At 50.2% G+C, this 26834-nt stretch overlaps 1 protein-coding gene across 12 annotated transcripts in view; it reads left to right on the forward strand.

Annotated features, from left to right (window-relative positions):
* Positions 1-26834, forward strand: part of SIPA1L3 (signal induced proliferation associated 1 like 3) — a 226640-nt gene that overhangs the window by 129231 nt on the left and 70575 nt on the right. For all 12 annotated transcript variants that reach the window (XM_053914877.1, XM_053914882.2, XM_053914880.2 and 9 more), the window contains 6 exons: positions 4077-5888; positions 10718-10848; positions 18519-18707; positions 19362-19536; positions 21866-21969; positions 24490-24647. In XM_053914877.1, coding sequence (XP_053770852.1) covers positions 4376-5888; positions 10718-10848; positions 18519-18707; positions 19362-19536; positions 21866-21969; positions 24490-24647 — 2270 coding nt within the window. In that variant the 5' untranslated portion in view covers positions 4077-4375. The remainder of the gene's footprint in view (positions 1-4076; positions 5889-10717; positions 10849-18518; positions 18708-19361; positions 19537-21865; positions 21970-24489; positions 24648-26834) is intronic.

The following is a 26834-nucleotide window of genomic DNA, read 5'->3' on the forward strand; positions in this document are numbered from 1 at the left end:
TGTTGGACTTACAGAATTAACAGGGGGCCAGAGGAGCAATCTCAGAAAACAGGCAGGAGCCAAGAAACACTAGAGAGAGGGATCCGAGGGCCCCCAGCAAAAATCATGCCACAGGAAAAGCCAGGTCCACCTACCCCTGGCCATGCTGTAATTGGGGGTAGGGGGTAGAGCTTCTGCCAAAGATACATGAAGGAGTGCTAATAGTAGCACTGGCTGTGAGGTAGGCGATATTATCTGCATTTACAGATTAAAACTGAGTCACGGTTTCAGTAACCAGGCCATGGCACACAAGCATCTTAACCAAGGCTGTCTGGCTCATAATAGGGGTTCCTCATCAGGAAGATCAGAGTGCTTTTAGGAAGGGGAAGCTCAACAGCAGACAGCTGGAAAAGTCCAAGTGTGCACCAGTCCCTGAATCCTATATGGGCTCTGGGTGTCACTCAGCCTCGGAGCTTCAGAGGGAGACTTGGCTGCACCTGCTCGGGGAAGGGATTTGTGTGAAGAGAGACCAGGGCCTGAAGAACATCTGTGTGTTTTCACAGAAGGGAGCAAAATGGATTGAGGGTTTCCTACTGAGCTGGAAATAAAATGCTGTCAGCAAAGCCCATCTGTCAGGAGGTGCTTATGTAAACAACTCAAGGTCACATCTTGGCCACTGGTTCTCCCCACAACTGGCCCATATGTGGCCTCAAAGGACTAATCCTCTGCACTCTGCCAGGCTGACCCAAGGGTGAGGCTTCCCTGCTAAGTGCAAGCAGTGCCCTCGGCTGGCGCATGCACCCCAGGATCCCACACCCAGCCGAGTGTGGGGCTGACCTCAGGCCCTCCTCTCTGGCAGATGGCAAAAGCCCTAGAGGTCTAAAACCAGCAGTCCCTGCCCAGATCCGGCCCACATACTTATTTTGTTGGCCCTCATTGTGGCTTTTGTTGGTAATGTTCTTAAGAAGTATTTATTTAATGGCTAGAAATACATGCAAATAATTGGCAAAAGGTAGCTAGTGGTGTACAGTGAACAGTAAAGCTCCTTCCCTCCTTTCACAACTGATGCCTCCTCCAAACAGGGTCTCATGGGAGAGGGAGCCAGGAATAGTAGGGGGAATAACTGAGGTTGTTCGTCAGTACTAGGGAGAAAAACGAAGCAGGGGAGGGAGAAGGAGGTGGGTGGTGACACCCAGCCCCCCTCCCCAGAAACCATTTCTAGCAATTTCTTGAAAATCCTTTTAGAGGATTTTCTACATGTTTATTTGTTATTGTTGCTGATGGATTGGTTTTTCATATTGGGAGATATTGCGTACAATTTTAGATATCTCGTTTCTCTTGAAAGTTCTGAAGATCTGGCCTCTAGTACATCCTACAAGGCTCAGTTGCTAGAGCCCAGGAGGTCCACCTGCCTCTTTAGAAGGCGCCTCTGCTGTCCAGGTCACGGCAACTTCACCAGGCCTTGCTCCTGTCTCCCTAACCACCCCGGCCCCAGGAGCTCTCCACTTTCCTCCCCTGTTCCGTGCCCCATCCCCTCCATGCCTCCCTGCAGTGCCTACAAGAGTGCTCCATGGGAACCAGGAAGCGGGGTGTGCTCCCCTCACCTGATTCTCACTTTCTCAGAGGGTATAGGCTCACCCCACCATTTTGCTTCATGAATCTGGTTCATGCTTTTCCCTTTGTCTCTTTCTGCCAGGTCACTCCATACCTCTGGGCATGAATTAGAAAGTGCCTCCTACACATTTACACACATGCACACACACTCACAACAGGAGGCCTTTCACCTCCTCACTTGGAGAGCACCAACACTCGTTGACCACATGGCCATGTCTGGCTCCACATTCCAAGGGAAGGAAAAGTTACTGGGCACCTTGAGACAGATGCCCAGCCCAACCCAGCACTCTGCTGCTCTGAGCAGATCAGTTCTGTTGGCAGGAGGATGGACATGGCTTCTGGGACAACCAACGGGTTCTGCCACAGATCATGACTAACTTTCTCCTTCCTCCCCAGCAGAGAGTTTCCTCTTCCAGAAGTTCAAGGTAGAAACCAAGGGAGATGATCCTGCAGAGTCCTTCAGGTTGCAATGCAGAAGCAGGAACTCCCTTCCCCAGAGGTCTGCAAGTCAGGGTACACTTATACTTCATGTTAGAAGCTGTCTGTTCACTGATTCATGCAATAAATAGTGAGTGGTCCTGGACACTATTCCCGGGGCTGGGGATACATGAGTGAACAACACAGATACCCCTGCCATTCTGGAGCTGAACTGTAGTGGTGAAGAGAGTCGGTAAATGGACAATGATCAAAATCATTTCAGTTGATGAAAAGAGAAAGCAGAGAGGGTGGCAGAAAGGCTTTGAGGAGACCAGGCTTCTCGGTCTACGTAGGGTGGTTTGGGAAGCTTCATTAAAGAGCCAACACCATGGGAGAAACCAGCCTGGTGAAGAACCAAGGAAGGATCCCCAGATATCCTAGATGAGGTTTGCTATGTCAGGAGAACAGAAAAGAAGGCCACTGTGATAGGATCTCGGTTGGGGGTGGTGAGCGGCATCAGGGAGGCTGGCAGGGGCCAGATCCTGTGGGGCTTGTGGGCCAGCAGAAGGAATTTGAATTTTATTCTAGCACAGGAGCCACTGAGGAGATCTCAGAAAGAAGTGGTGGGAGCTGATATACCAGCTTATAGTATCTGTTAATCATGCAGGTTTCTGGAAACATTCCCTCCCCCAGACCCACCAGTGCTCATGGTGACTCATCTGTCACTTTCACTTCCTTTCGGTGGGGCGGCTGGTCCGGTGGATGCAGAGCAAGCTGACAACAGTCCAGCCTCTGTGTGCAGCCACCAGTAGACAAGGAGGGCAGAGGATGTGTTCGGTGCCACCACAAGGGAAAAGTCAGTCAGATTCTGAAAGCGGGAAATGCCATGGAAAAAGTGACCCCACAAATAAATAGCATCAAATACCCTGGCTGGTGTGGCTCAGTGGATTGAGCGCCAGCCTGTGAACTAAAGGGTCACCAATTCGATTCCCACTCGGGGCACGTGCCTGGGTTGCAGGCCAGGTCCCCAGTGAGGGGCACACAAGAAGTAACCACACAGTGATGTTTCTCTCCATCTCTTTCTCCCTCCCTTCCCCTCTGTCTAAAAATAAAGAAAGAAAATCTTTAAAAAAATAAAATATTTTTAAATAATAATAAATTGCATCCAGTAAAGGGGGTGGCACTATAAAGTACAAGGGACTTAAGAAGTATATCTGCCAAAGTGGAGTATAGATCTGGGTGGGTCCTGGTTTGAACAAACCAGCCTCAGAAACACCTGTGAGACAGCGAGGGCCATGCAGTGCAGACGCGGGGTGGCACACGGTACTAGAGAGTGCCTGTTAACCTAGATGGATGTGGTAAAGGTATCGTGGTTATATTTTTAAAAGCCTTATCTACTAGAGATATAGGCTAAAGTATTTATATAGGTGAAATCATCTGCTACCTGGGATTTATTCTAAAATATTACTTCCGTCAAAGAGGCATAGAGTGGGTGGAGAGATAACACAAATGGCAAATACAGTAGTTCCCCCTTTTTCGCGGTTTCATTTAACCGTCGTCAACCATGGTCCGAAAATATGAAATGGAAAATCCCAGAAACAAGCCCTTCATAAGTGTAGAATTGTGCGCCGTTCTGAGTGCGTAGCGTTGAATCATTTCACATCACCACCGGAGGGGGGGGGTGCAGTAAAACGAGATCTTTTGAGAGCACAACTTTTATTACGGCATATTGTTATAATTGTTTTATTTTTATTATGACTTAATTGTTGCTAATCTCTGTGCATAACTTATAAATTAAACTTTATCATAGGTATATATGTATAGGAAAAAGCATGACATATATAGGGTTCCACTCGTGGTCCTGAAGCATCTCTCCGATAAGGGCAGACTACTGTAGTAAATGGCTGTCGAAGCTGGTAGAGTAGCTCTTCGTGCTCTTCTCTCTGCTTTGGGTATGTTCAGAAATTTCCATAATAAAAAGGTTTTTTGAGTGAAGGTGTCAAAGAAAAGTCAGTCTCCGGGAGCAGTAACATCACATCTCACCTTTGCCTTTTCTCCCTTTTCAGCATGGCACCCCAGCAGCCTGCCGGCCCTTGCCACCATCTGCCGTTTGCTCTGCCCTGCTGAGCCACTCAGGCTGGAGACCCCAGGACAACACCTGCCTCCTGAGGTTGTCCTGGCTCGGTTTTCCACAGCGATGGTGGAGAATTGGACTCCACAGACTCACAACCTTCCCATCAGGCTTCAGGAGCCAGCATCCTTCATCCTGGGACTGGCAGCCCTGAACAATGGCTGAGGGCCAGAGGACCCCATAAAGTTATTCCACAGCTTCCAGGGGCCAGTAGCACTCCAGTGCCTGTGGACTATGACCACCTATCGGCCCATTCCCAGTGATAGTGTGGACCTGGCAGCCAGCTGTGGGGCCAGGGGAGCCGATGTCCTCCCTGGGCCGCACACAGGGGACTATGCTCCCATGGGATTCTGGGTCCAGAACGGTGGCATGCCCCAGCCTGTTGGTGAGAGCCCAGCCACCACTACCACCACCCGCCCCAGTCCCACCACTCCTGCAGTACCCAAGATGGGTGTGCGCGCAAGGGTGGCTGACTGGCCACCCAAGAGGGAGGCCCTGAGAGAGCAGAACAACCCAAGCCCCTCACAGGACACAGATGGCACAAAGGCCACAAAGGTGGCCCATTCCATGAGGAGCATACAGAATGGGCAGCCCCCTGCCAGCATCCTGGCTTCCCCAGGGTCCAAAGCCTTCCACCGACTCTCCAGGAGAAGGTCCAAAGATGTGGAATTCCAGGATGGATGGCCCCGGTCCCCTGGCAGGGCCTTCCTTCCCCTGCGGCACCGCAGCAGCAGTGAGATCACCCTCAGCGAGTGTGACGTGGAGGACATGGGGGAGTCACGGGGGGGGCGGCTCACAGGTGCCCTACCCCTCTTCCGTGAATACGGGAGCACATCGTCCATCGACGTGCAGGGCATGCCTGAGCAGAGCTTCTTTGACATTCTCAACGAGTTCCGCAGCGAGCAGCCAGAGGCCCGAGGCTCCCAGAACCTCACTGAGCTCTTCCAGGCAGATCCCAGCCCACACCTTACAGGGGGCGGCACCGGAGCCAAAGGGGACCCCCGCAACGGGCAGCCCACCAGGGACAACCTTCTCTCACTACAGCCTGGGAAGGAGAAGGAGAGGGCCCGCAAGAAGCCTGTGCGGGGCCTGGGAAGTGGAGATGCAGTGGACTCGTCCATCTTTCGGAAGCTGAGGAGCAATAAACCAGAAGGCGACATGGGCCGGTCCCCAGGGGAGGCAGAGGAGGGGCGGATCCCTCAGGAGGCCAGCAGGCCATGGGTCTGCCAGAAGAGCTTTGCCCATTTTGATGTGCAGAGCATGCTGTTTGACCTCCATGAGGCAGCCGCCAACAGGGTGTCCACGACCCAGAGGCGGAACACCACAACAGGGGCCTCAGCGGCCTCGGCCACGGCGTCATCTCTCACGGCATCACGGGCCAATGGCCTTGGGGGCCTGGACACAGCCTTCACCAGCACAGAGGACTTGAACTGCAAGGAGAACCTGGAGCAGGACCTGGGTGATGACAACAGCAATGACTTACTGCTCAGCTGCCCACACTTTCGCAATGAGATCGGTGGTGAATATGAGCGCAACGTGAGCTTCTCCCGGGCCTCTGCTGGTTCCCCAGGTGGGAGCGAGTGCCGCCTGGCCGAGCCCACCCTCAGCACCTACCGCAGCAATGCCAGCATCTCGGTGCTGGAGGTGCCCAAGGAGCAGCAGAGGACTCAGAGTCGCCCTCGGCAGTACAGCATTGAGCACGTGGACCTGGGCGCCCGCTACTACCAGGACTACTTCGTGGGCAAAGGTGACTGGGACAGGCGGGGGGCCATGGCTTATCTCTGAGACCCCCCTGCTCATTCATTCACTGTGTGCTGGGACCTCTCTCAGGGTGCGGCTGTAAGGATGCAGTGAGTGAGCCTCAGGACATAAGGCTGACACTCCAAAACCTTGAGCTCTGTGAGACAGTAGACACGTAATTATTTAGCAAACATGTGCGTGGTTCACCTATTTGTTAGGCCACAACAAGGCCCGCCGGCCGAATCCAGCCCTCTGCCTTGTTTTATCCAGCCCGGCACCTTGTTTCTACCCAGCAGCAGTGCCGAGCTCCTTGCCCCTAGTTAAGGAGCAGTTACATTTATACAGTCCTAAAGTTACATTCGGCCCTTTGAAGGCAAGCGCGAGGCTGATGTGGCCCCCAGTGAAAATGAGTTTGACACCATTGTGTTAGACACTCTAGAACCTGCAGATACAGTATTGGCCAGTTAAACATGAAAACCTTGTCTTCCTATCACTTAATGTCTTAGGGGTGTAAGGCAAACAGTAAAACTAGATAAATACATGAAATATATGAGCTGTCATAGGGTCATAAGTGCTATGGAGAAAAGTAAAGCATAGAAGAGTGTCAGGGTGGGAGGTTGCAATTTGCAATAGGGATGGTCGAGGAGGACCTCCTCGTAGGTGCCACTGGAGTGCTGAGCTGAAGGAGATGGGGGAGGGAACCGTGCGGAGACTAGCGACAGTGTGTTTCTAGCACAGGGAGCAGCAATACAGTAGCTCTGGAACACCAAAGGAATGGGAAGGAGGCCGTTGTTGCTGGGATGGTGACTGGGGAAGGGGAGAAGGAGCAAAGCAAAGAGGTGACAGGGGCAGGTCACGTGGGACTTTGTGGTCCACGGTGAGGGCTCTCAGGTTACCCTGAGTGAGATGGAACTGCAGGAGGGTCCTGAGCAGAAAAGGGGCCCGATCTGACTTGAGTGTCACAGACTCCCTCTGAGGGTAGAGAGACCAAGCTGATGATGGACATGTGTAGGATGGAGGTAGGGAAGAAGCAGGTAGGTTCTGGATCCCCTTTGAAGGTGGAGTTGTTGATGTTTGGAAGGCATTAACACCAGGGAGACACAGGCTTCGTACGTCCTTGGGTTCATTGGTGCTGGTGGGGCAATCCCACGAGGCAACATAGCACAGTGCAGAGCCCACAGCCCAGGCGGGACACGTACAGAAGAGCAGTTCACGAAGCAGGAACTGAGCAAAGGGCCGCTCCTGTGAGCCGCAGCTCACTGTTGTCATGCAGGAAATGCAGACAAACCCAGAGTTGTGAGCCTTTCTGATTTTTTTCAACATTCTCCTGAAATTCAGAATTTTAAAAAAGATTTTATTTATTTATTTATTTATTTATTTATTTATTTATTACTTATTTATGTATTTTAGAGAGAATGGAAGGGAGGGAGAAAAACACTGATGTCAGAAACTGGTTACCTCTCACATGCACTATGAGTGGGGACCAAACCCAAAACCCAGGCATGTGCCCTGATGCAGAATCAAATCATGACCTTTCACTTTGTGGGATGACACCCAACCAATGGAGCCACATTGGTCAGGGCTAGAATTCAGATTTTTTTTTAATGTGGATTCTTCTAATTTTTTAATGCTGGCAGCTATATCAATTCAGAATTGCTTACAACTACCAGTAACAGGCTTATACAACATAGAAATTTATTTCTCTCGTGAAGCAGTTCAGAGGTCAGTAGCCCAGGGCTGGTATTGTTACTCCTCGGCATCAGTGGAATGCCAGCCCTAGTGCATGGCCTCCAGCCCTCAGGTGGTCTCCTGGTCCAATATGGCTGCTGGACCTCCAGCCATTTCATCTGTGTTTCCAGGCAGAGAAAAAGAGGACAGGGTAAAGGCAAAAAGATAGATTCCTGTCAAGCCAGCCCCCTTTAAACAGTTTTCTCAGAAGCCCCACCCAACTGTTTCTGCTTATTGGCTGCTTCTATCTGCAAGGCAAGCTGCAAAAATAGAGGTTTTTTAGCTAGACACAACCCCTGTCTTTCCTTCCCCCAAGATTAGAGGATTTTCTTAAGAAGGAAGAAGGGAAAAATGGATAGGCAGCTAATACTCCACAGCAACTAGTTTAAAATTTTTTTAAAGCAGTGTCCTAGTGAAGCATAACATTTATCGATTAGGTAGTCCCCCAGGGCTCCAGCTCCGGAGTGAGGCAGCCCTGGGTTTGCAGTGTTCGTTCCATAGCTTGTTAGCTAAGTGACACATTTCGCTCCCTGGACTCTGTCTCCTGAACATGGTTGCAGTATTATCACGTGCCCAGAAACAAAACGACACGGAAGTTGAAAATAAAGGGATGAAAGAAGTTTCAGGCAGTTGCTAACCCAGAGAAAGCAGGCGAGGCAGCATCAGTATCACACAAAATGGATTTCGAGGCTAAAAGCATTCATTTCATGCTGGTATTTAAATATTCACCCAGAAATCTTTAATAGTTGTGAACCTTTGTACTCAGCAACCTGGTTTAGGGGTATGTCAATTAAAACTGATATGGTTATAGAGAGAAGTGAAGAAATTCACAGTCGCAAGTAAAGCATAGAAGAGTGTCAGGGTGGGAGGTTGCAATTTGCAATAGGGATGGTCGAGGAGGACCTCCTCGTAGGTGCCACTGGAGTGCTGAGCTGAAGGAGATGGGGGAGGGAGCCGTGAGGAGACAGTCTAGTAGCCAAAAAATCAGGTGGAAGTGGATGTAAATAACCCATCAGGCCCTGGCCTGTGGCACAGTTGGTTGGAGCATCATCCCACAAACAAAAAGGTCGCAGGTTCGATTCTTGGTCAAGGCACATGCCTAGGTTGCAGGTCTTGCAAGACATAACCGAATGATGTTTCTCTCTCACATCAATGTTTCTCTCCATCTCTCTCCCTCCCTTCCCCTCTCTCTAAAAAATTAAAAATAAGTGATTTTTTTAAACCATCAGAACTGGGATTTGAGATTAATATGTATTAATTTTGTGTACATATTACATGTACATATGTGTACAGTTATACATATTAATTTTGTACCTATCCAACAGAATGCATTCTTTTTCTTTTTATTCTCACCCTAGGACATGTTTATTGATTTTAGATATAGGGGAAGGGAGGAAGAGAGAGAGGGAGAGAAACACTTGATCGGAGGGCTTTTGTACATGTCCTGACAGGGGAGCAAACCCGCAACCTAGGCACGTGCCCTGCCCAGGAATCAGACCCACGGACTTTCGGTTTACGGGATGGCACTCCAGCCAGCTGAGCCACACTGGCCAGGGCAAGAATACGTTCTTTTCAACTCACACATAGAAATACTACATGAAAGGACTGTGGTGAGGATCAGCTAAGATTGTACATTAAAACATGTAGTTCTTCATCAGGCTGGTAGTAAGAACTGCCATGGACTTTTCTTTTTTTTAGATTTTTTTTATTTATTATTAGAGAGAGGGTAAGGGAGGGAGAAAGAGAGGGAGAGAAACATCGGTATGTATGATTGGTTGCGTCTCACATGTCCCCAACTGGGGACCTGGCTGGCCACCCAGGCACGTGCCCAGACTGGGAATCGAACTGGTAACCTTTGGTTCTTAGGCCAGCACTCAATCCACTGAGCCACACCAACCAGGGTGATGGAACTGTTTTTAAAAAGCAATTTTCTTTAAAAAATTATTTCTGTGTAGCCCTGGAACCTCATAAATTAATAACTTCATCACTGTTTGTTGAGTGCTACTGTATGCCAGGACTGGGAAGTACTGAGTATGCACTGGTGGATTTAAAAAAGCAAACCCAGCGACCGCTTCGGGAACGAACTGGTATTTGTGGAGTATAGTAGTTATTCTGTTCCCTGACCAGTTGGGGAAATTAACCCACTGCATGTGCTATTCTGATTGGGGTCATTAATTAACACACATTATTTGGGCCTTAGATAAGCCTTTGATTCCCCAGGAGCATCTCACGAGAATAAGCACTGTTGGCTCAGCAGCAGAACACTAGGGTGGGGAGGAACTTCCAGCAGTGGGTAGATGCTGGCATCGTGGACCTGAGTCAAGTCAGACTGCTGGTGGGTGTCCACCATAAGCAGGAGGTACTTGGGTTACATATCAGGAAGAGCTGTTTTCCTGGAAGGATTATAAAACAGCCGAAAGTTTTAGGAAAAGGTAGATTTAGCTGTCATTTCTGGGAGAGAGCAGGAGGCTTCCTCCTGTGACTCATTAAGGGCTCTGTCGGCACAAGGAAGAAAAAAGAGTAATGGCCTATAGAAATGTGATCAGATAAAGGTGATGCTTAGGGACTTGAATCGTGGTCCTTCTTCTGTGACAGACAATGAGTGTTTGAGTGTTTAGTGCCTTCTAACTTTAATCCTCACAACCCTACTGAGATATGGGCCACACATCGAACGTTGCCAGCGTTGGGACTTCAGCTGGCCAGGAGGCTCTTTAGCTGGCACCTTAACCGCATCCAGAATCTTAACCACTTCCTGACAGCTTCTTTACAGCTAAGCTGATGAATGTTTGCAAATACAGAGTAATCACAATGAGTCTGGGTTTCTTACATGGTGTATACCACGTTGGGCGTCTTATTATCTGTAGCTCCATTTCACCCTCCCATCAGCTCTATGAATTGTGGTTAATGTCAGGGCCCGCATTTCTCAGATGAGAGCATTGAGGCTCAGAAAAGTTGTGTGATTTAGCAGGTGGGTGTAATAAGTTCTCTCCGCTGAATGTGGCCATGACTGGGCCTGAGAGCCTGCCCTGACCAGCCATCCCCTCAGCAGGCCTGCCGTGAGACATCACCGGAGAGCTGACTCTGACCTCACCTACTCTTCCCTCACAGAGCATGCCAGTTACTTTGGCGTGGATGAGAAGCTGGGGCCAGTGGCCGTGAGCATCAAGCGGGAAAAGCTGGAGGACCACAAGGACCATGGGCCTCAGTACCAGTACAGGATCATCTTCAGGACCCATGAGGTAGGTCTTATCACTGCGTTACTGTTACGTAAATAATAGCTGCTGGCATCTATTGCATTCTTTCTGCCAGGTTCTTCGGTCAGGAACTTCATCTCCTTCATCTCATGTAATCCTCCCAACAACCTCACGAGCACGAATCCTCTCATTCTTACCATTTTTTTTTCTTTTTCTTTTAAGATTTTATTTATTTAATTTTAGACAAAGAGGGAGGGAGAAAGAGAGGGAGAGAAACATCAATGTGTGGTTGCCTCTCACAGGTCCCCTATTGGGAACCTGGCCTGCAACCCAGGTATGTGGCCTGATTGGGAATCGAACCAGTGACCCTTTGGTTCTCAGGCCAGCACTCAATCCACTAAGCCACAGCAGCCAGGGCAGTCTCACCATTTTACAGAAGAGAAAACTAAGACTCAGAAATTAAACATGTCCAGGATCAGTGAATGAGTGGCTAGGCCAGGACTGGAATCTGATGCATCTCACTGCAGAGCCCAGGATTCTTCTATTTGCAGAAAAGAGATTGACTCTGGTTAGCATAAGAAATAAAGGGAGAGACGTGGGGGATTCTTTCAGGACCATGAGGTGTCCTGCAGAATGGGCAGGGCAGGAGTTAGGAAACCTCAGCCCAAGGACTGCTGCTGACTCTCACAGCTCAAAACCCTCCCAGTGCATCTCTTCGTCCTGAATAGAGCAGCCCATTGTCCTGGCTTGTCAGAGATCTGACCGCTGGATTCCATGTCAGCTGTGGCTAGAGAACAAGGCCTGTTGGGAGCACCCTGCCTGATTAAGTTCTTAAGTTATAAGTAACAGAAACCTACTAACTTTTTAAGCCTAACTTCACTTCACTTACTAACTTAACTTACTTTTTAAGTAAGAGAATTCACTGGTTCATGTATCTGCAAATCAGGGGTAGTAGGGCTAGCTTCTGGCATGGCCTGTCCCAGGCACTCCGTCGTTGTCAGTAGGGAACTCTGCCTCATCTCTCCATTCAGCTCAGCTGCTTTTTACATTGTGAATGCCATTCTCTTGTGCCCCCAACAAACTCCATGTCATGGGAAAATGGAGACTGGCCACTCAAGTCTTCTACATCCTTATACCTTCTCCTACACAGGGAAGGCACTCTTATCTGCTGGATCTCTGGGAAGGACTCTGATTGGCTCTGCTTGGATCACAAGTCCATGCCCTGGGCCAGCCATTGTCATCAGGGATGATAGAGGAAACTGGCCAGATCTAAGATATGCATTCCACCCGGAGTCCAGAGGGCAGGGCACTGTGATTGACATTTCCATCAGCGCCCCCTGGAGGAGGCAGTGAGGTGGTTCCTCCACAAAAAGAGGAGCTAGGCCAGCAGAAATGATGCAGCTTTCCAAAAGACCTTTCCAGAAAAGGGGCATTTATCAGCTAGGAACATTCCCCAAAATGGGTCTCTCTCAGCCCTGCATTGCCCCTTGGGCGTGGCCTTTGCCCAGACACAGTGTGTGGGGCCAGGCAAGCCTGGACCTCATCTACACTGGCAGATGCTACACCAAGGACCCAGCCTAGCCCCTCACAAAGACCTTCCCACTGAGGGGCAGTGTGATGACACAGAAGCTTTGGGCAGCTGAGGGAGGCGGATGAGCACCGGGGCAGAGTGTGAGGTGGCAGCTCACATTGTATCAGACCATTGTATGACCTATAGGGAACAGCTGGGTGAGATGACAATGACAATCAAATATTGATAATATTTACTACAATTGCTATCATATCGGCCACCTGCTTAATTAACACTGTGTGTTGGGCATTTTCTGTGCCCTTTTATGTGCATTCCCTCAGTTAAATATCATGACAGCTCAGTGATGAGGGCACTCTTGTTATCCATGTACAGATGAGGAACAGGCATGGAAGGGTCAAGGGACTTTCCCAAAGCACCTTCCAGCAAGGGGCAGGGTGAGGTGCAGGCCTGCACTCCAGCCACCGCTCGACTGCCTCTGGGATTTCAGTACCAGCCTAGCCTGTACACCAGACCCGTTCATGAGTTGTGAACTCCACTTAGTGCCAGTATTTTTATGTTGTTACTGTTGTTAATGAAAATAGAATATGAAGAATGAATTTTTAAAATACCAGACTTCAATGCACATTCTGAGAGTCCTAAGACTTTGGTGCAGAGATGCTGGCTCAGGATTTAATATTTTTGCTATGGTTCCTTTTCAATAAGTTTGAAACTGGCTTATTGCCACTTCTGACTTGTGCCTGCTTTTGGACACTTCCCACCCCCTACACCCACAAAACTAGCCTGCAGTCTGCCCCAGGGAGGGGGCGCTGAGGCTCAGGGCCATGGGTCAGGGCTTTATGCACCCATAGAGATTCACTCAGCACCGCCCTCTGACAGCCCTGTGCCGGGTGCTGAGGGGGCGGGAAGTACTGAGTAAGGCAGCAGAAGTGCTTGTGGGACTGCATGCCTGTGGGGGAGGCACACAAGAGATACCTTAGTAAATTAGTGTGAGGCGTAAGACAGGTGGAAAATAAAGCAAGGAAGAGAGATAAGAAGTATGAGGGAAGCTTGGTATGGGTCCTGGTTTGGCCATTCAGCAGTTGGGAAACCTTGAGTATGTAGCTTCTTCTCTGACAGCCTTTTTTTGCCTCTTGGGAATTCCAGTTTCACAGGACTGGTGTGGGCTCAGCAAGATTGCTGGGCCTGAGGTATCAGTCCACTGTCCCCTTGTCACATTCTACTAGCCATGTGAATTTTGGTCCACCGTGAGGTTCACAACCACAAGCAGCCCTTTCTCTGTCCTCACACATGCAGGCCACACACAGTCAGTCCTGGGCCCAAGTCCTCAGTGCTGGGCACTTAGGCCCAAGGACCTCATTATCTGCAGTGGGAGAGAGAGGCGGTGATCAGCAAGGTTTGTCTGGCCCCTTCCCAAGGCCTCGTCCGTCGTGGAAGCAGAGCAGATGACTGCACAGCCCCAGAGTAACAACAACAACAGTGGTGACGACAGTAGTAACAACGTAGCTGACTCCTTTAGCACATGTTCCCACCAGGCACTGTTCTCAGCATTTTACATGCACCAACCCTCCGGATCCCCTCAACCGTCCCAGGATGTGGGTCCCAATATGATCTTCATTTTACAGATGAGGCCACTGAAGCCCAGGGAGAGAATCACTTGTCAGGGTCCCTCTGTGGCAGAGCTAGACGTGGCCCCAGGCCACCTGGGTCCTGAGCCCAGCCTCTTAACTACTCACCACGTTGACTGTCAGAGCAAGTTTGAATTGTGACTCGGAACAGACAGTCCTGGGTTTGGTCTGGCTCTGCCACTCGGTAGCCGTGTGACCTTGGGCAGATGGCTTTACTTCGGGGCACCTCTGAGCAGCAGAGGTTATGGTGACACTGCCATTGAGGTCAGAGGGCCACACTGGGGAGCAAGGGTTGAGTTCATGGACAGGGTTCTGGTCTCCTCTTCACAAATACATATCACGCTGTTGTGAAGCAAAGCATGGGGGCCAGAGCGAGGGGCCCCGCCAGCTGGTCCGCCCCATATGGCCACCACCGGTCGCCAAGCAGGCAGTCGAGCGGGCCTGCGTCTCCTGGCAGATGGGATGTGAGTGTTGGCAGCACCAAGCTTCCCTGCCAGGGCAGGGACAGACATGGAGCTGGCCCTTGGCAGCACACACCTAAACGTAAGCCCCTGGGTCCCCACCCCTGAGCCTGGGACAGGACAAGCCCAAGCCAGGGCTGCCCTCTCCTCAGCCCCTTCCCTGGCCCTGTCAGTTCCATGACACAGGGGCCCCCAATCAGTCAGGGACTGCCTGGCCCCCCAGGACAACTGGGTTCCATTTAGCCCTCCACACATGAGTTTTTGACAGATCTTAGTTTTGTTAGGGTTAAAGGTGTGGATTTTCATAGGGGTTTTTTTCTTTATTTAAAAGTAACAGTCACTCACTATTAAGAATTTAAACATTACCTAAGTGTGCAAAGTAGAAAAGGGAGAATCTCGTTACGTGTGATAGTGTATTGGTTGGGACCTCCTTTACCTTCCGTAGCTGCCTCTGACTGCGTGTGTGTGTGTGTGTGAATCTCCAAAGCAGATTGTTACTTGCGGGGAAAATACTGTAGCTTTCTTTTTAAGGTTAAAATTTTTTCAATTCTTAACTACATACATAGCTTTGTACAAATAACATTTGACATGTACGTATATGTAATAATGGCTAACATGTATTGAACACTCATGGTCTGCCAGGAACAATGCTAAGCACTGCACATGGGTTATCTTGCTGAACCCCGATGACCCTTTGAGGCAGCTCTGCCATCCCTAGTTTATAGGTGAGGAAATGGCCCAGGTACCCACAGCTGGAGAAGACATGCAGCCAGGATTCAAACCCAGGCAGACTGGCTCCCGCGTGACCTGCCAGGAAAAGTTTGGGTTTTGAGGGGGGTTTTTTTATCATTACCTGAAAGATTTGTATATTGATTTGAGAGAGAGAGAGAAACACTGATTGGCTGCCTCCCATATGTGCCCCAGCCAGGGATCAAACCCACAACCCAGGTACGTGCCCTGACCGGGAATCGAATCTGCAACCTTTTGGTGAACAAGACTGTGCTCCAGCCAACTGAGCCACCTGGCCAGGGCCCAGGGAAAGTTCTTAAAGGCAGGGATGGTGGTGGGGATCCATCTGTGTAAAAAGGGACCTCTTTGCTTACGTGGCCTTGAGGCCCTTTCATGGCTCACCTGAGTAGTTACCCTCAGTGAAATGCAGGCAAAGCAGAGAACGTAGATTTTATTCTGAAAGACAGGAAGTCGTTAGCAGGGTCATGCAGAGCAGAGAGGTGATCTGACTCAGAGTTGCTGCAGGAAGGAAGGACTTGGGCGGGTGGCTGCAGGGTGGGAGGGCAACCTGGAGGAGACTGCTGTAACAGTCCAAGAGGACATGACAGTGGGCAGGACCAGCTGGAGAGTAGCAGTGGCCAGTCACTGCAACCTGTCAGTGCCCTGTTTATTGCCCCAAGCAGAGAAGGGAAGCTCAGAGAGACTTTCAAGGAATGACTTTTGGTCAAGTCATCAGAGCCAAAATGTGACCATAGGCCACCTGCCCACCATGTGGTAGAGAGTGATTTCTGGTCCACGCTGTCCCTTGGCCCCAGCAGATGGCGCTGTGGTGCAGTATCAGCAGGCGACACACACTTTGGTCCTCCTGTTGGTGCGTTGATTGAAACTCAAGGTCCCAGGGCCGCCCAGATTGGCAGGGCAAAGCACAAGACATCATTGCTTTTCATGATCTATTTTAAGAGCACCCCACTTACAATAAGAGAGCTTTGTTTGTTATTAGCTACTGAGACCAGAACTGGGAACTCCCAAACATGAGGTCATTCCATTCCTTCCACACACGCCTCCTGCCCAGGTCCTGTTTCACAAGGGTGGGTTGTATGTTTAGAAGCGATGTCATGACACATTATTTTTGCCACCCCCTGCGTCTATTGACTTAAGGTGAGCATGTCTTTCCAGTTAGCACTAATCCTCCTTAGTCTTTAAACCACTGCCCCAAGTGTACGTATTTTGGGTACTCGCAACAATTCCTCAGGGGAGGGTTTTTTCCTTGTACGGCTGTGCCACCGTGGTGTGCTTCTGGAGCTGCTGTGCCCCAGGCATGGCGTCTCCTGCTGGCCCGAGTTACGTTGTGGATAGAAGCCTAAGCTAGTGTTAGTGAGGGTGCAAAGCAGCAGGAGCTCTCAGACAGGGTGTGCGGGTGGAAATTAGTACATCCACTTGGAACACTGTCTGCAGTGCCGTGTAATTGAATACTAACATGGCTGGTGGTGCAGCAATTTCTCTCCAAGGTATAAACCCAAAAGAAAATGTGTTCTTGTACGTTGAGAAATGCTTCTGTGGATGTTTCTAACAGCACCATCCACAATTGTCAAACACTGGAAGCAGTTTCTGTGCTCAGCAACAGTAGAGTGAATTAAATCCATTGTGGTAAAAATGTCAGCCTCTTGCAGCAACATGGTCAAATTTCATATCTATAGCATTCAGAGACAGAAGCCGGCTACAAAAGAATCCAAGCTACAGGAAGCTCAAAACCAGGCAGCAGTGAGTTGTGACTGAGGATAAGTCAAGATAAGGTTGCCTTCCGGGAGGAGGGATGAGGCCCAGAAAGGCTTCTAGGAGCTGGAAATGTATTTTTTGATCTGGGTGGTGATTACCTAGGTGTTCACTCTGTGATAATTCCTTCAGCTCTACTTATATGTGTTGCAGATTATACTTCACAGTCAAAAAAAATTCAGAAGAAAAGTCATGAGCTTTGGAGAAGTCGGGCCTGGGTTGAATCCTGGTTCAGCCACTTGTTGTGGGAACCTTAGATAAGACGCCTAACCTCTTGGAGTTCCCACTTTTCTTATCTGTAAAATGGAGATAATAGAATCTTTCTTAAACAGACCTATACCTGTAGCTAGATAACTACTGTCACACCTGAAATACAGTGCAGTGAACTTAACCTTCATAAACGTGACTTCCTGTTATTAAGTATATCAGTTAGAAATTACTCTGACTGCAGAGTAACGGAAGACCTGACTAGACACTGCTAACACAGACGGGGTTAATTCTCTAACAAGAACTCTGGAGGAAATTGGCTGCAGGATTGGCTGTGATGTTTTTGTTGTTACCGTCTCTTTCCTGATGGTCACGAGATGGCTTGCCATCCGTCTAAGCATCTTCTCACAGCGATGTCCTGTCCGTAGCAAAAAGAAATAGGCGGGTGAGAGGGGCTTGCCTCTTACCAGGGGTGACTCTGCCCCAGGACTCCTCCCCATGCAGAATATACCCTTTCACCTCTCCTTGCCTGGAACTAGTCCTGTGGCCAGCTTTAAGGAAAATCTTGGAAGGCAACCTCTGGGGAAGGGGAATGAGATGGTCATGCCTGGCTTGACTAAAGCCCTGGCTGTGTAGCAGAATCACCTGAGTTACAGTAAAATGTGAGTGTTTCGGTGTACATATAAGTATATGTATGCATACTACATATATACACACATGCCTGGGTCCTCCCACAGACCAAGTGATTCAGAACCACTGGTCATGCCTTTATGGAGGAAATAGGTTGAAAAAGAGTGCCACAGTTCAAGACCCAAGCTGGTACTGACGTCCGGGCCAGGCAGGAGTTTTACATAAGAGCTTATAGCAATATGTTTACATAAAGTATGTAAACATGACAATGAGAGTGTTCATTTGAATGCCTACCTCATGGAGCCTATTTTATTCATTATATTTCCTACTCCCCAACATAATCCATCTCCCCAGTGGAATGTCAGCTCCATGAGGCAAGAGTCTGTGTTTTGTTCACTAGGCCAAGAACAGGGCTGGCACTTAGGAGTGCTCAGTCAATACTTGTTAAAACAGACGAAGTTATGTTCCATGCACTGTCTCGTTTAGTCTTCCCAAAACCCCTTTGGGGTTATGATAGTATCACCGTACCCATTTCACAAAAGAGGGCCACTTGAGGCTCAGAGATAGGAAGTTACTTGGTCAAGATTACACAGCCAAGAGGCAGCAAGTTCAAGTCCTGGTCCAGACCCAGGGCTTCCTGGCCCTAGAGCCCAAGCTACTGACCACACATGTCGCTTTGAGAATAGGACACCCTCATATGTTCTAGTCCTTTCCTGGTTCCCGAGAGCCTCCTAACCATCCCTTTTCTCCCTTGAGCAGCTCATCACCCTTCGGGGCTCCATCCTGGAGGATGCCACACCCACAGCCACGAAGCATGGGACCGGGCGGGGCCTGCCCCTGAAGGATGCCCTGGAGTATGTCATCCCTGAGCTTAACATCCACTGCCTACGGCTGGCTCTCAACACTCCCAAGGTGACGGAGCAGCTGCTGAAGCTCGACGAGCAAGGGGTGAGCTGGGGCTGGGGTGGGAACCACTGGGGCCCCAGCCAGCCCCCCGCTCCTGTTACCTTTTTCTGTCTTAGTCACTTTTTTTCCCCAAAAACCAGAAACCAGCTTAAGCTAATGTCAGTAAAAAGAGGAATCTCGTATCAAATTCTGAGGATGCCAAGAGCTAGAATGTGACTGGGTCTCAGGAGGAAAGTCATCTAGGGATGAAAAGTGTGTGTTTGTGTGCGCGCTCGTGTTCCCTTCCTCCCTCCACACACTGGCCCCCTCTGCTTCTCTGGCCCTCCTTCAGCTCCCAGAGTGGCTATACAGCTGCTTGCAGAGACCATCTCATTGATTCTCAGCCCAGGAGAACCTCTACCCGGCCCACATTTAGGTCAGGTATCTGCCCACGGTCCAGTCACCAGTGACCAGGATAATCTGTAGAGATTAAGAATAGGAGGCATGGACACCTTGTCATGCCTCTGGAATAGGAAGGAGGGAGAGGGACAACTGGGACATGTCCCCATGCCTCTTTCCTTCCTCTGGCTGTGGCGCTAAATTCCTGTGTGGCTCTGGCAGCTTTCTGAGCTCGGTGCCTGAGAAAGCCCCCTTTGTTCTGTTCCCTCTGACATCTCTCCCTGGCCTGCCTCCATAAAGCCGCTCTCGCCTCTGCAGCTCTCCCGGAAACACAAAGTGGGCATCCTCTACTGCAGGGCAGGCCAGAGCTCGGAGGAGGAGATGTACAACAACGAGGAGGCTGGCCCCGCCTTCGAAGAGTTCCTCTCCCTGCTCGGCGAAAAGGTCTGCCTGAAGGGCTTCACCAAGTACGCCGCCCAGCTGGATGTCAAGAGTAAGTGGCCTGGTGGGGAAGCCAGTTAGATAACAGTTAGAAGAGGTGAGCCACCCCCGCACACCCACCTGCCCACCTGACAGGCGACAGCCAGAAGGCCTGGTGGTACTCTGATGAGGACACCGGGCAGTGGGAGCTCTGTGTCCCCACTGGTGGGAGTGTAAGCAGGGCAGTCACTTTGGAAAAGGGCAGAATATATTCTAGTTAAGTCTGAAAATTCACCGGCTCTGTGTGTCTCAGCAAATACACTGCTAGTCATGTCCTCTGAGAACTCACGCGCGTGTGTGTTGGGATGTGTCCTGCATACTCATAACCGCAGACCCCGGACAGTGCCCCCTGTGTACAGACAGAACTGTGGTATGTTCACACAGCAGTGTGCTCCGTGGCCATGGCAACGACAGGCTGGTGCCACAGACATCGACTTGTAAAAGTGTGGCCAGTAGGTCTCAGAAGAGTCGGTACCGAACGATGCCTTTTACAGAACAATTGTTTTAAAACCACACTCAATATAGTGTTTGGAGGTTTGTTCTTACATAATAAAACTCTGAAAAACAAGGCAGTGACAGATATGATGCTCAGGATAGTGGTTGCCCTCCAGGGAGAAGGTGTATGTAGCTGCAAAATGATTCATTAATATCTTGGTGGTGGTCTGTTGCCTAAGGTGCGTGGGAGGTGCAGTGTGTACGTTAGAGCATCCCCCACACGTATACATGACAAGTAGTTTGGGGTGAGCAGTGGAGGGTGACATTGTGAGCTGGCATGGCTCCTGGGGAGAGGACTACCCATTGACCTTGGGGGTGGGCTGTGGACCTTGGGTTAGTTGCTCAGGCTGAGTCAGAAAACTCCAAGATGGGGCCCTGGCTTGCTCACTCACTCTGTGCCTTGCCTTACCAAGCCTCAGTTTCCTCATCTGGAAAATGGAGGCCCAGATAAGAAGGCCACCAAGCGTAGAGGGATGAATCAGGAGTTGAGTAGGTGCCTGTGGCTGTTGTTATCATCCCTTTCGCCTCCTCTGTTGAAGGAGGCAGCACGAAGAATAATCATCTTACCGTGCCAGTTGCTGGTTTTGTGGTCCTGGCTTTGCCTCTCTCTGCCTCAGTTTCCTCATCTGTAAAGTGACAGTAAGAACTGCATTTACCTCAAGCACTGTGTGACCCTAACGTACTGTGCCTTCACTCTGCGCCAGGCACCAGACCTGTCCAGCCTCCCAGAGCTCCAAAGGAGGGTGTCGCCTGCAGTGTGCTAGTGGGGCACAGGCCCCTCACACTGCCTGGCACACAGGAAGCCCACAGCAAGTGTGAGTGTTAGCACCGTGGTTCTGTTGGTGAACCGCTGAAGGGGCAGTGCACTCAGGAAAAGGAACAGGGGACTTACTCTCCCCCTTCTCAGACAGATGCCTACTCCCAAGGCTCAGCATCCTCCACTAAGTGACAGCCATAACCTGCCGCCTCCCCTCTTCACTGGCTTTTTCTGAGGACCAGATGCCTAGTACAGTGCCTTACAGAGAATTAGTTCTCAAATAAACATCAGCTGATGTCATTGCATGTGACCTTGGGCACGTCCCCCCACCCCCACCCTGTGCCCCAGTTTCCCCCGCTGAAACATGGAGCCAGTGATCAGTTGTGCTTCTCCCTGGTCATAATCCCCTCACGTGAGAGGTAACCAGTATCCGACTCCAACAGTTTTCTTTTTTTTCCTCACAGTTTTGCTACCTATATGTGCACACCTACATAATATGCTTTACCTGCTTCTGAATGTAATGTGAATGCAGTCATACCGTATGTGCTCCTTTGTGACTGGCACCTGTCACTCAACATAACGTTCCTGGGATTCAGCCATGTGGTGGCTGTGACTCATTCCTTTTCGTGGCTGTGTATTTTTTCACAGTATGGATATAGCGGTTAGCTTGTCCGTTCTTTGACTGACATCAGAAGGTACTTGCACTTGTATCCCAGGGCATGTGTATAATCATCTAGACTACGGTCCTACAAGAGGAAGTACTGGTCACCCATTAAGCCAATCTTCAGGTTCAGCAGATATTGCTAAAACAATGTTCCCAGGTGGTTGTACCAATTTCCACACCTGACCAGCCACATAAACGGTTCTGGTTGCTCCACATCCTCACCAACCCTTGGATTGTCAGACTTTTACATCGCTACCAACCTGGCTGGTGTACAGTGTAAGGTTTCCTTCTTATCTAAACGTGTTTAATTTTAAGGAGTGGGGTTTAAGTGAAACGCCAAGTTGAAAACTGACGTAGAGGGTATGTGGGAGACCGCAAAGGCCCAGAGGTCGGGGAGCATGGTGCTAATCGGTGTTTCTGTTTCAGCGGACTCCACGGGAACCCACTCCCTCTACACGACCTACCAGGACTATGAGATCATGTTCCACGTCTCCACCCTGCTCCCTTATACCCCCAACAACAGGCAGCAGGTCAGTAGGGCCCAGGGTGGGGGCCCCACATGATTTCCAGCTAATACGTGGCTGAACCCCAAGGCGCACTCTCCCCAGGGCTTAGTGGGTACCATCCTGTGCAGCAGTTGGAGGCCTTTGGCCTTGGACCCTCTGCACTGTGGTCACGTCACCTGGGTCAGGTGTTATTTAATGGTAGTTTTTTCTTAGCTGTTTTTTGGCCACCCTGCTGGCCTCTGACTACCCCATCTCTTCTCTGGTCTCTTGAGTCCTCGGGGATCCTATGGGGAAAAAGAGTGAATCCTTCATGAACATTATTTCATCTGCAAGTGACAGAAATGCAAACCAAACTCGCATAAAATGGGATATGCTACATTATATATTTCTCAAGTGCTGGAAGAGTTTGGCTTTAGGTATGGCTGAATCCAGGCACTTAAACAATATTAGGAATCCTTTTCATTCTTCACCTCTGGCTTTCTTCATAGTGGCCATATTTATAGGTCTTCCAAGTAGTGGCAAATAGAGTGGTGCCTTCCGTGTGTCCCAGAAAGATTTCAGAGCTGAATTTCATTGGACCATTCACTTGCCAGTCCCTGGGCCTGGGGTGGGGATGGACTGGGCTGACTGGCCAAGCCCAAAGCATGTGCCCCCCACCCAGAGAGAGTGAGTGGTTTCAGGGAGGTGCTTTCCCAAAACGGTTGGCTGTGGCTGCCAGAGGAAGGAAGAGGTAAGTTACTGGGTGGGCAACAACTGCTAGTGCCTGCTGCTAGGAGGCTCCTCTCCTACGTGCACCGTGCCGACTCGGTCCGGGAGCACATCTTCCTAGTTTCTAATGAACAGAAGCCCCACAGACCTTCAATGGTTTGGGAAGGGTATTTTTTTCAGCTGGTGCAGGTGACACTGTAGATGTTATAGGCCAAAAATGGTCACCTCTAAGTGAGTGATTTCATAAGGTTACCCTAATGGCATGCTATGACCGCACCGACCTCAGAGTTGGACCTAAGTTTGGGGTCTTTTCTTGGCCACTTCCTGGCAGTGTGATCTGACCTCTCTGAGCCTCAGGTTCGTCCTCTGTAAAAGTGGATGGAATGGTAGCACCTGTGTCTCGGGGTAATTGGGAAAGGCCCCTTCTGGCATGAAACCAGAGTACAAGGCAGGGCCTGGCAAGAGGGGCAGAGGAAGCTCTACCTACTCCTGGGCATTTGGGAGGTGTGGTGGGGAAGGGCTTGGGTTTTAGAATCAGGCAGAAGTGGATTCGAATTCTGTGTCTTTCCCTCCATGGCTGTGACGTAGGATAAGTCATGTGACCACTCGTGAGCCTAAGCTCTCTCATCAGTAAAAAGGAGTAGGATGAGTTACGTCACATAGGATTGTTGTGAAGAATAAGTGCGATTGTAACTTTGAGTGTAAAATGCCAGCCATAATAAATGGGTACTTTAGCTAGCAATTTCATTTAATTCAGTTTAAAACACACATAAAGAACCAACAGTATAACAGAGTAACGTGAGCCGTGCTGCTAGGTGTGTCTGGGCTTCACACTGTGGGCCACCTCACATAGAACTAACCACACGCGGCTCCAGTCGAGATTCCTAACAGTAACGTGAAGGTTAAACTTGTGTAAATAAGAGCAGTGTGATTTCAGCAAGTAAGTAAAGTGCCATGAATACATCATCTCCTGCAAAGGTAGCAGAGTCTGCCTCGGACTGACAAGCAGAGGGGAGAGTACAGGGCTCCCATAGGCCAATATGAAGCTGCAGCTGCCCCAGTCTTCTCAACTCAGGGAAGGGACAGTGACCTTGGATCAGCCCTGTGAGCTCTCTCTAGTCTGCCACAGCCGTCGCCCATGCTGCCCTCCAGTAGATGTTTCTTGAGCACCTACTCTGTTTCAGGCACTGAGAATACAGCAGTGGGCAGCAAACAAAACTGACAAAATCCCTGTTCACACGATTTGAGGAGAGACAGATGAGAAAGAAAAGGAAGAGGGAAAAGCTGCTGTTAGCTAAGTGTTGATAAATGTTAAAGAACGGGGACAGAAAAGATGGGGCTATTGAGGAGGTGAGATCTTGAATGATACAGTCAGCAAATCCTCCTTGGGAGGATGACATTTCAGCCAAGACCTGAAGGAAGGAGGGAGGGACAGACGGACAGACATGGGATCTGCAGGAAGAATGTTCCAGGCAGAGGGAATAGCCAGTGCAAAGGCCTTGAGGAGGAAATCTTTCTGGTGTGTTTGAAGAGCAGCAAGAGGCCAGTGTGGCTGGAGCAGAGTGAGCCAGGGGGAGTGTGGGTACAGATGTCAGGTGACGGGGGCAGATCGCGTGCAGCTCCCTGGGCCACGTGGGAGCTTCATCCTTTACGCTGAGTAAGGAGGTCTCTGAGCAGGGAGAGATGTGACTGACCCAGGTATCCACAGCTCTTTCAGATTGTGGGATGGGTGGGAACAGGGAGGCCGTGAAGAGGCTGCTGTGATGGTCTAGGCAGGACCCTTGAGCCAAACTGACCTATGACGCTTCCTCTCCCGCTCTGTTTCCCATTTACCAGCTGCTGCGGAAGAGGCACATAGGAAACGACATTGTGACGATCATCTTCCAGGAGCCGGGGGCACTGCCTTTCACCCCAAAGAACATCCGCTCACATTTTCAGCACGTCTTTATCATTGTCCGAGCTCACAACCCCTGCACCGACAGTGTCTGCTACAGGTACACACCTCCACTTGTGGTTCCAGGGGGCCACCCAGGGGATTGCCCCACTCCACCCCCTGCACACATGGGAAATCCAAAGAGCTATTTCCAGCCCCAGGCAGCATGCAGAGAGAGGCAGGGAGCAGACAGCTGGCTCAGGTGGGCTGCCTCCTGTGTTTTGTGTCTGTGCTTCAGTAGGATTCAGTAGGAGAGCTCTGTCCACACACTCCCACACCTTCTAAGAAAACGATCCTCAACCACAGACGGGCATGGCACCCCAGGTTTGATAAGAAAGCCATTAGGGATCTGTATTTTCCAGGAATCTTTTGGTTGCAAGTGACAGAAAACCCACCTCAATCTGGCTTAAAACAAAAAGGCAGTTATATACTGACTCTCAGGGATGAAACGTTCCGGCCTAGCTGGATCTGCTCCACTTGCCTATACGTTGCTTTATTTGCTGGCAGCTCTGAGCATAACATCCTTCCATCTGCAAATCCAGCAAAAGAAGAGCTTGCCTTTCCCAGGAAAAGAAGCTCCAGAATTGAGGCTTGTTCACATGCCTGGGAGTCAGGTGTCCATCCAAGAGGAAAACCACCAGCCATACCTGGGCAACAGGTGTGTGGAGTCCTGTCCCAAGGGGAAATAAGAAGATGGAGGAATCGAGGCAGGGCAGGCAGGGACCCCTCAGGAGGCACTGTTTGAGCATTTTAGTTCAAAGATCAACAACTGACAGAGGCCTCAAGCCCATTCCCTGTCTTCCCCAGGGACACCAGTTGTCACCCCGTCCTCAAAGGCCGAATGGAGAGCTGTCTGGGTGAGGGGTGAGGATAGAGCTATGGTCCTTGAAAACCAGCCAATCGATAGTTCCGGCCCAGGCTGAGGTCAGCACTTGACCCTGGAGCAGTACTGCAGATGCTGAGGAATGGGCTAGGAAGTGTTGTGTGTTTTTTTTTCCTTTTGCAAACAGTTTGAAATTCAAAAAATACAAAAGGTAAAATTAGAAAGTAAAGAAAGATCCAAGTCTCCCACCTCTAACCCCGAACAACCCAGTGGCCCTCACAGAGTCCGCTCCTGGTACCCATTTATCATGCATTTTAATATTCTGTGCACATACAGGCAAGTACCAGTATTCCTTCTCCACCTTTTTAATACACATGCTAGCATATCACACACAGCCCACATCTTGTCTTTTTCACTCAGTAGGCCTGAGATCTTTCCAAACGAGTACGCGAAGTGCTTTGTAATGTGCCATTATACGGATGCCTGAGACTCTTCCACCCTCCCGTCGAGGGTCATTGGGGGTGTTCCCTGTCACTTGCTGTTATAGCCTGTCCTGCAGTGAATAGCCTGTTTGTATTCTGATTGCACATGTGTCCACATTTACAGCTGGGTAAATTCCTAAAATGGAGTGACCGGGTCAGAGGATACATGCATGGGTGCACTGGTGTCCTTGTGGAATTGCCAGAGTCTACAAGTTTCTTCTCAGCCGGGTGTAAGAGAGAAGGAAGCGGGGGCACCAGTGTGCAGCCCTTGCTGACAAGGAGCACTGTGCTGGGTGCGCTGCAGGGCCTCCGTGCAGCACAGGCCCAGGCCTGAGCCCCCTCCCCACCGCCGCCACCCCTCACCCATTTCTCAGGACATTCAGCAGCAGCAGCAGCAAGTGCCCACGCCTTGTGGCTTGAGGTCACTCAGATGGTGCCCCATGTTCCTCAGCAGCTGGAAGGTAGCTCTGGTGAGGGAAGGTGGAGTTGTTTTGTGCGCGGGTGTGCACACACACCGGGAGGAGGAAGCAGCCCTCTCCTCGCACATCGGGGGCGGGGTTGGGCGGACCCTTCTCCTCTACCTCCCCACCCTGAGAAGTACAGAAAATAATGTGACAGATGCCCATGTGTCTACCACCAGATTTAACAGATGTTAACATTTTGCTGTTTGCTTCAGCTCTCTTCTCTTTTCTTTATTTTTAAAGAAAGAAAATGTTAGAGATGCAACTAAAGCTGCACCCTCCCCCTTCTTTTTACCTCGTTCCCCTCAGGCAGCTCCTCTCTGGACAGACCTTACCGTGTCCCCACTGTGTTCCCAGACACGTTCTGTCACAGTGCTCGTCACACTGTAGAAATGACTTACTGATGTGGCACAGTGCTTGCCGTGTAGTGGGCCTTGGAGACATTTTTGCTGGCTTAGGTGCCTGGCCCAGACGCTGTGGAC

This window comes from Desmodus rotundus, chromosome 12 (genome assembly GCF_022682495.2).
Source record: "Desmodus rotundus isolate HL8 chromosome 12, HLdesRot8A.1, whole genome shotgun sequence".
In the NCBI taxonomy this organism is placed as follows: domain Eukaryota; kingdom Metazoa; phylum Chordata; class Mammalia; order Chiroptera; family Phyllostomidae; genus Desmodus; species Desmodus rotundus.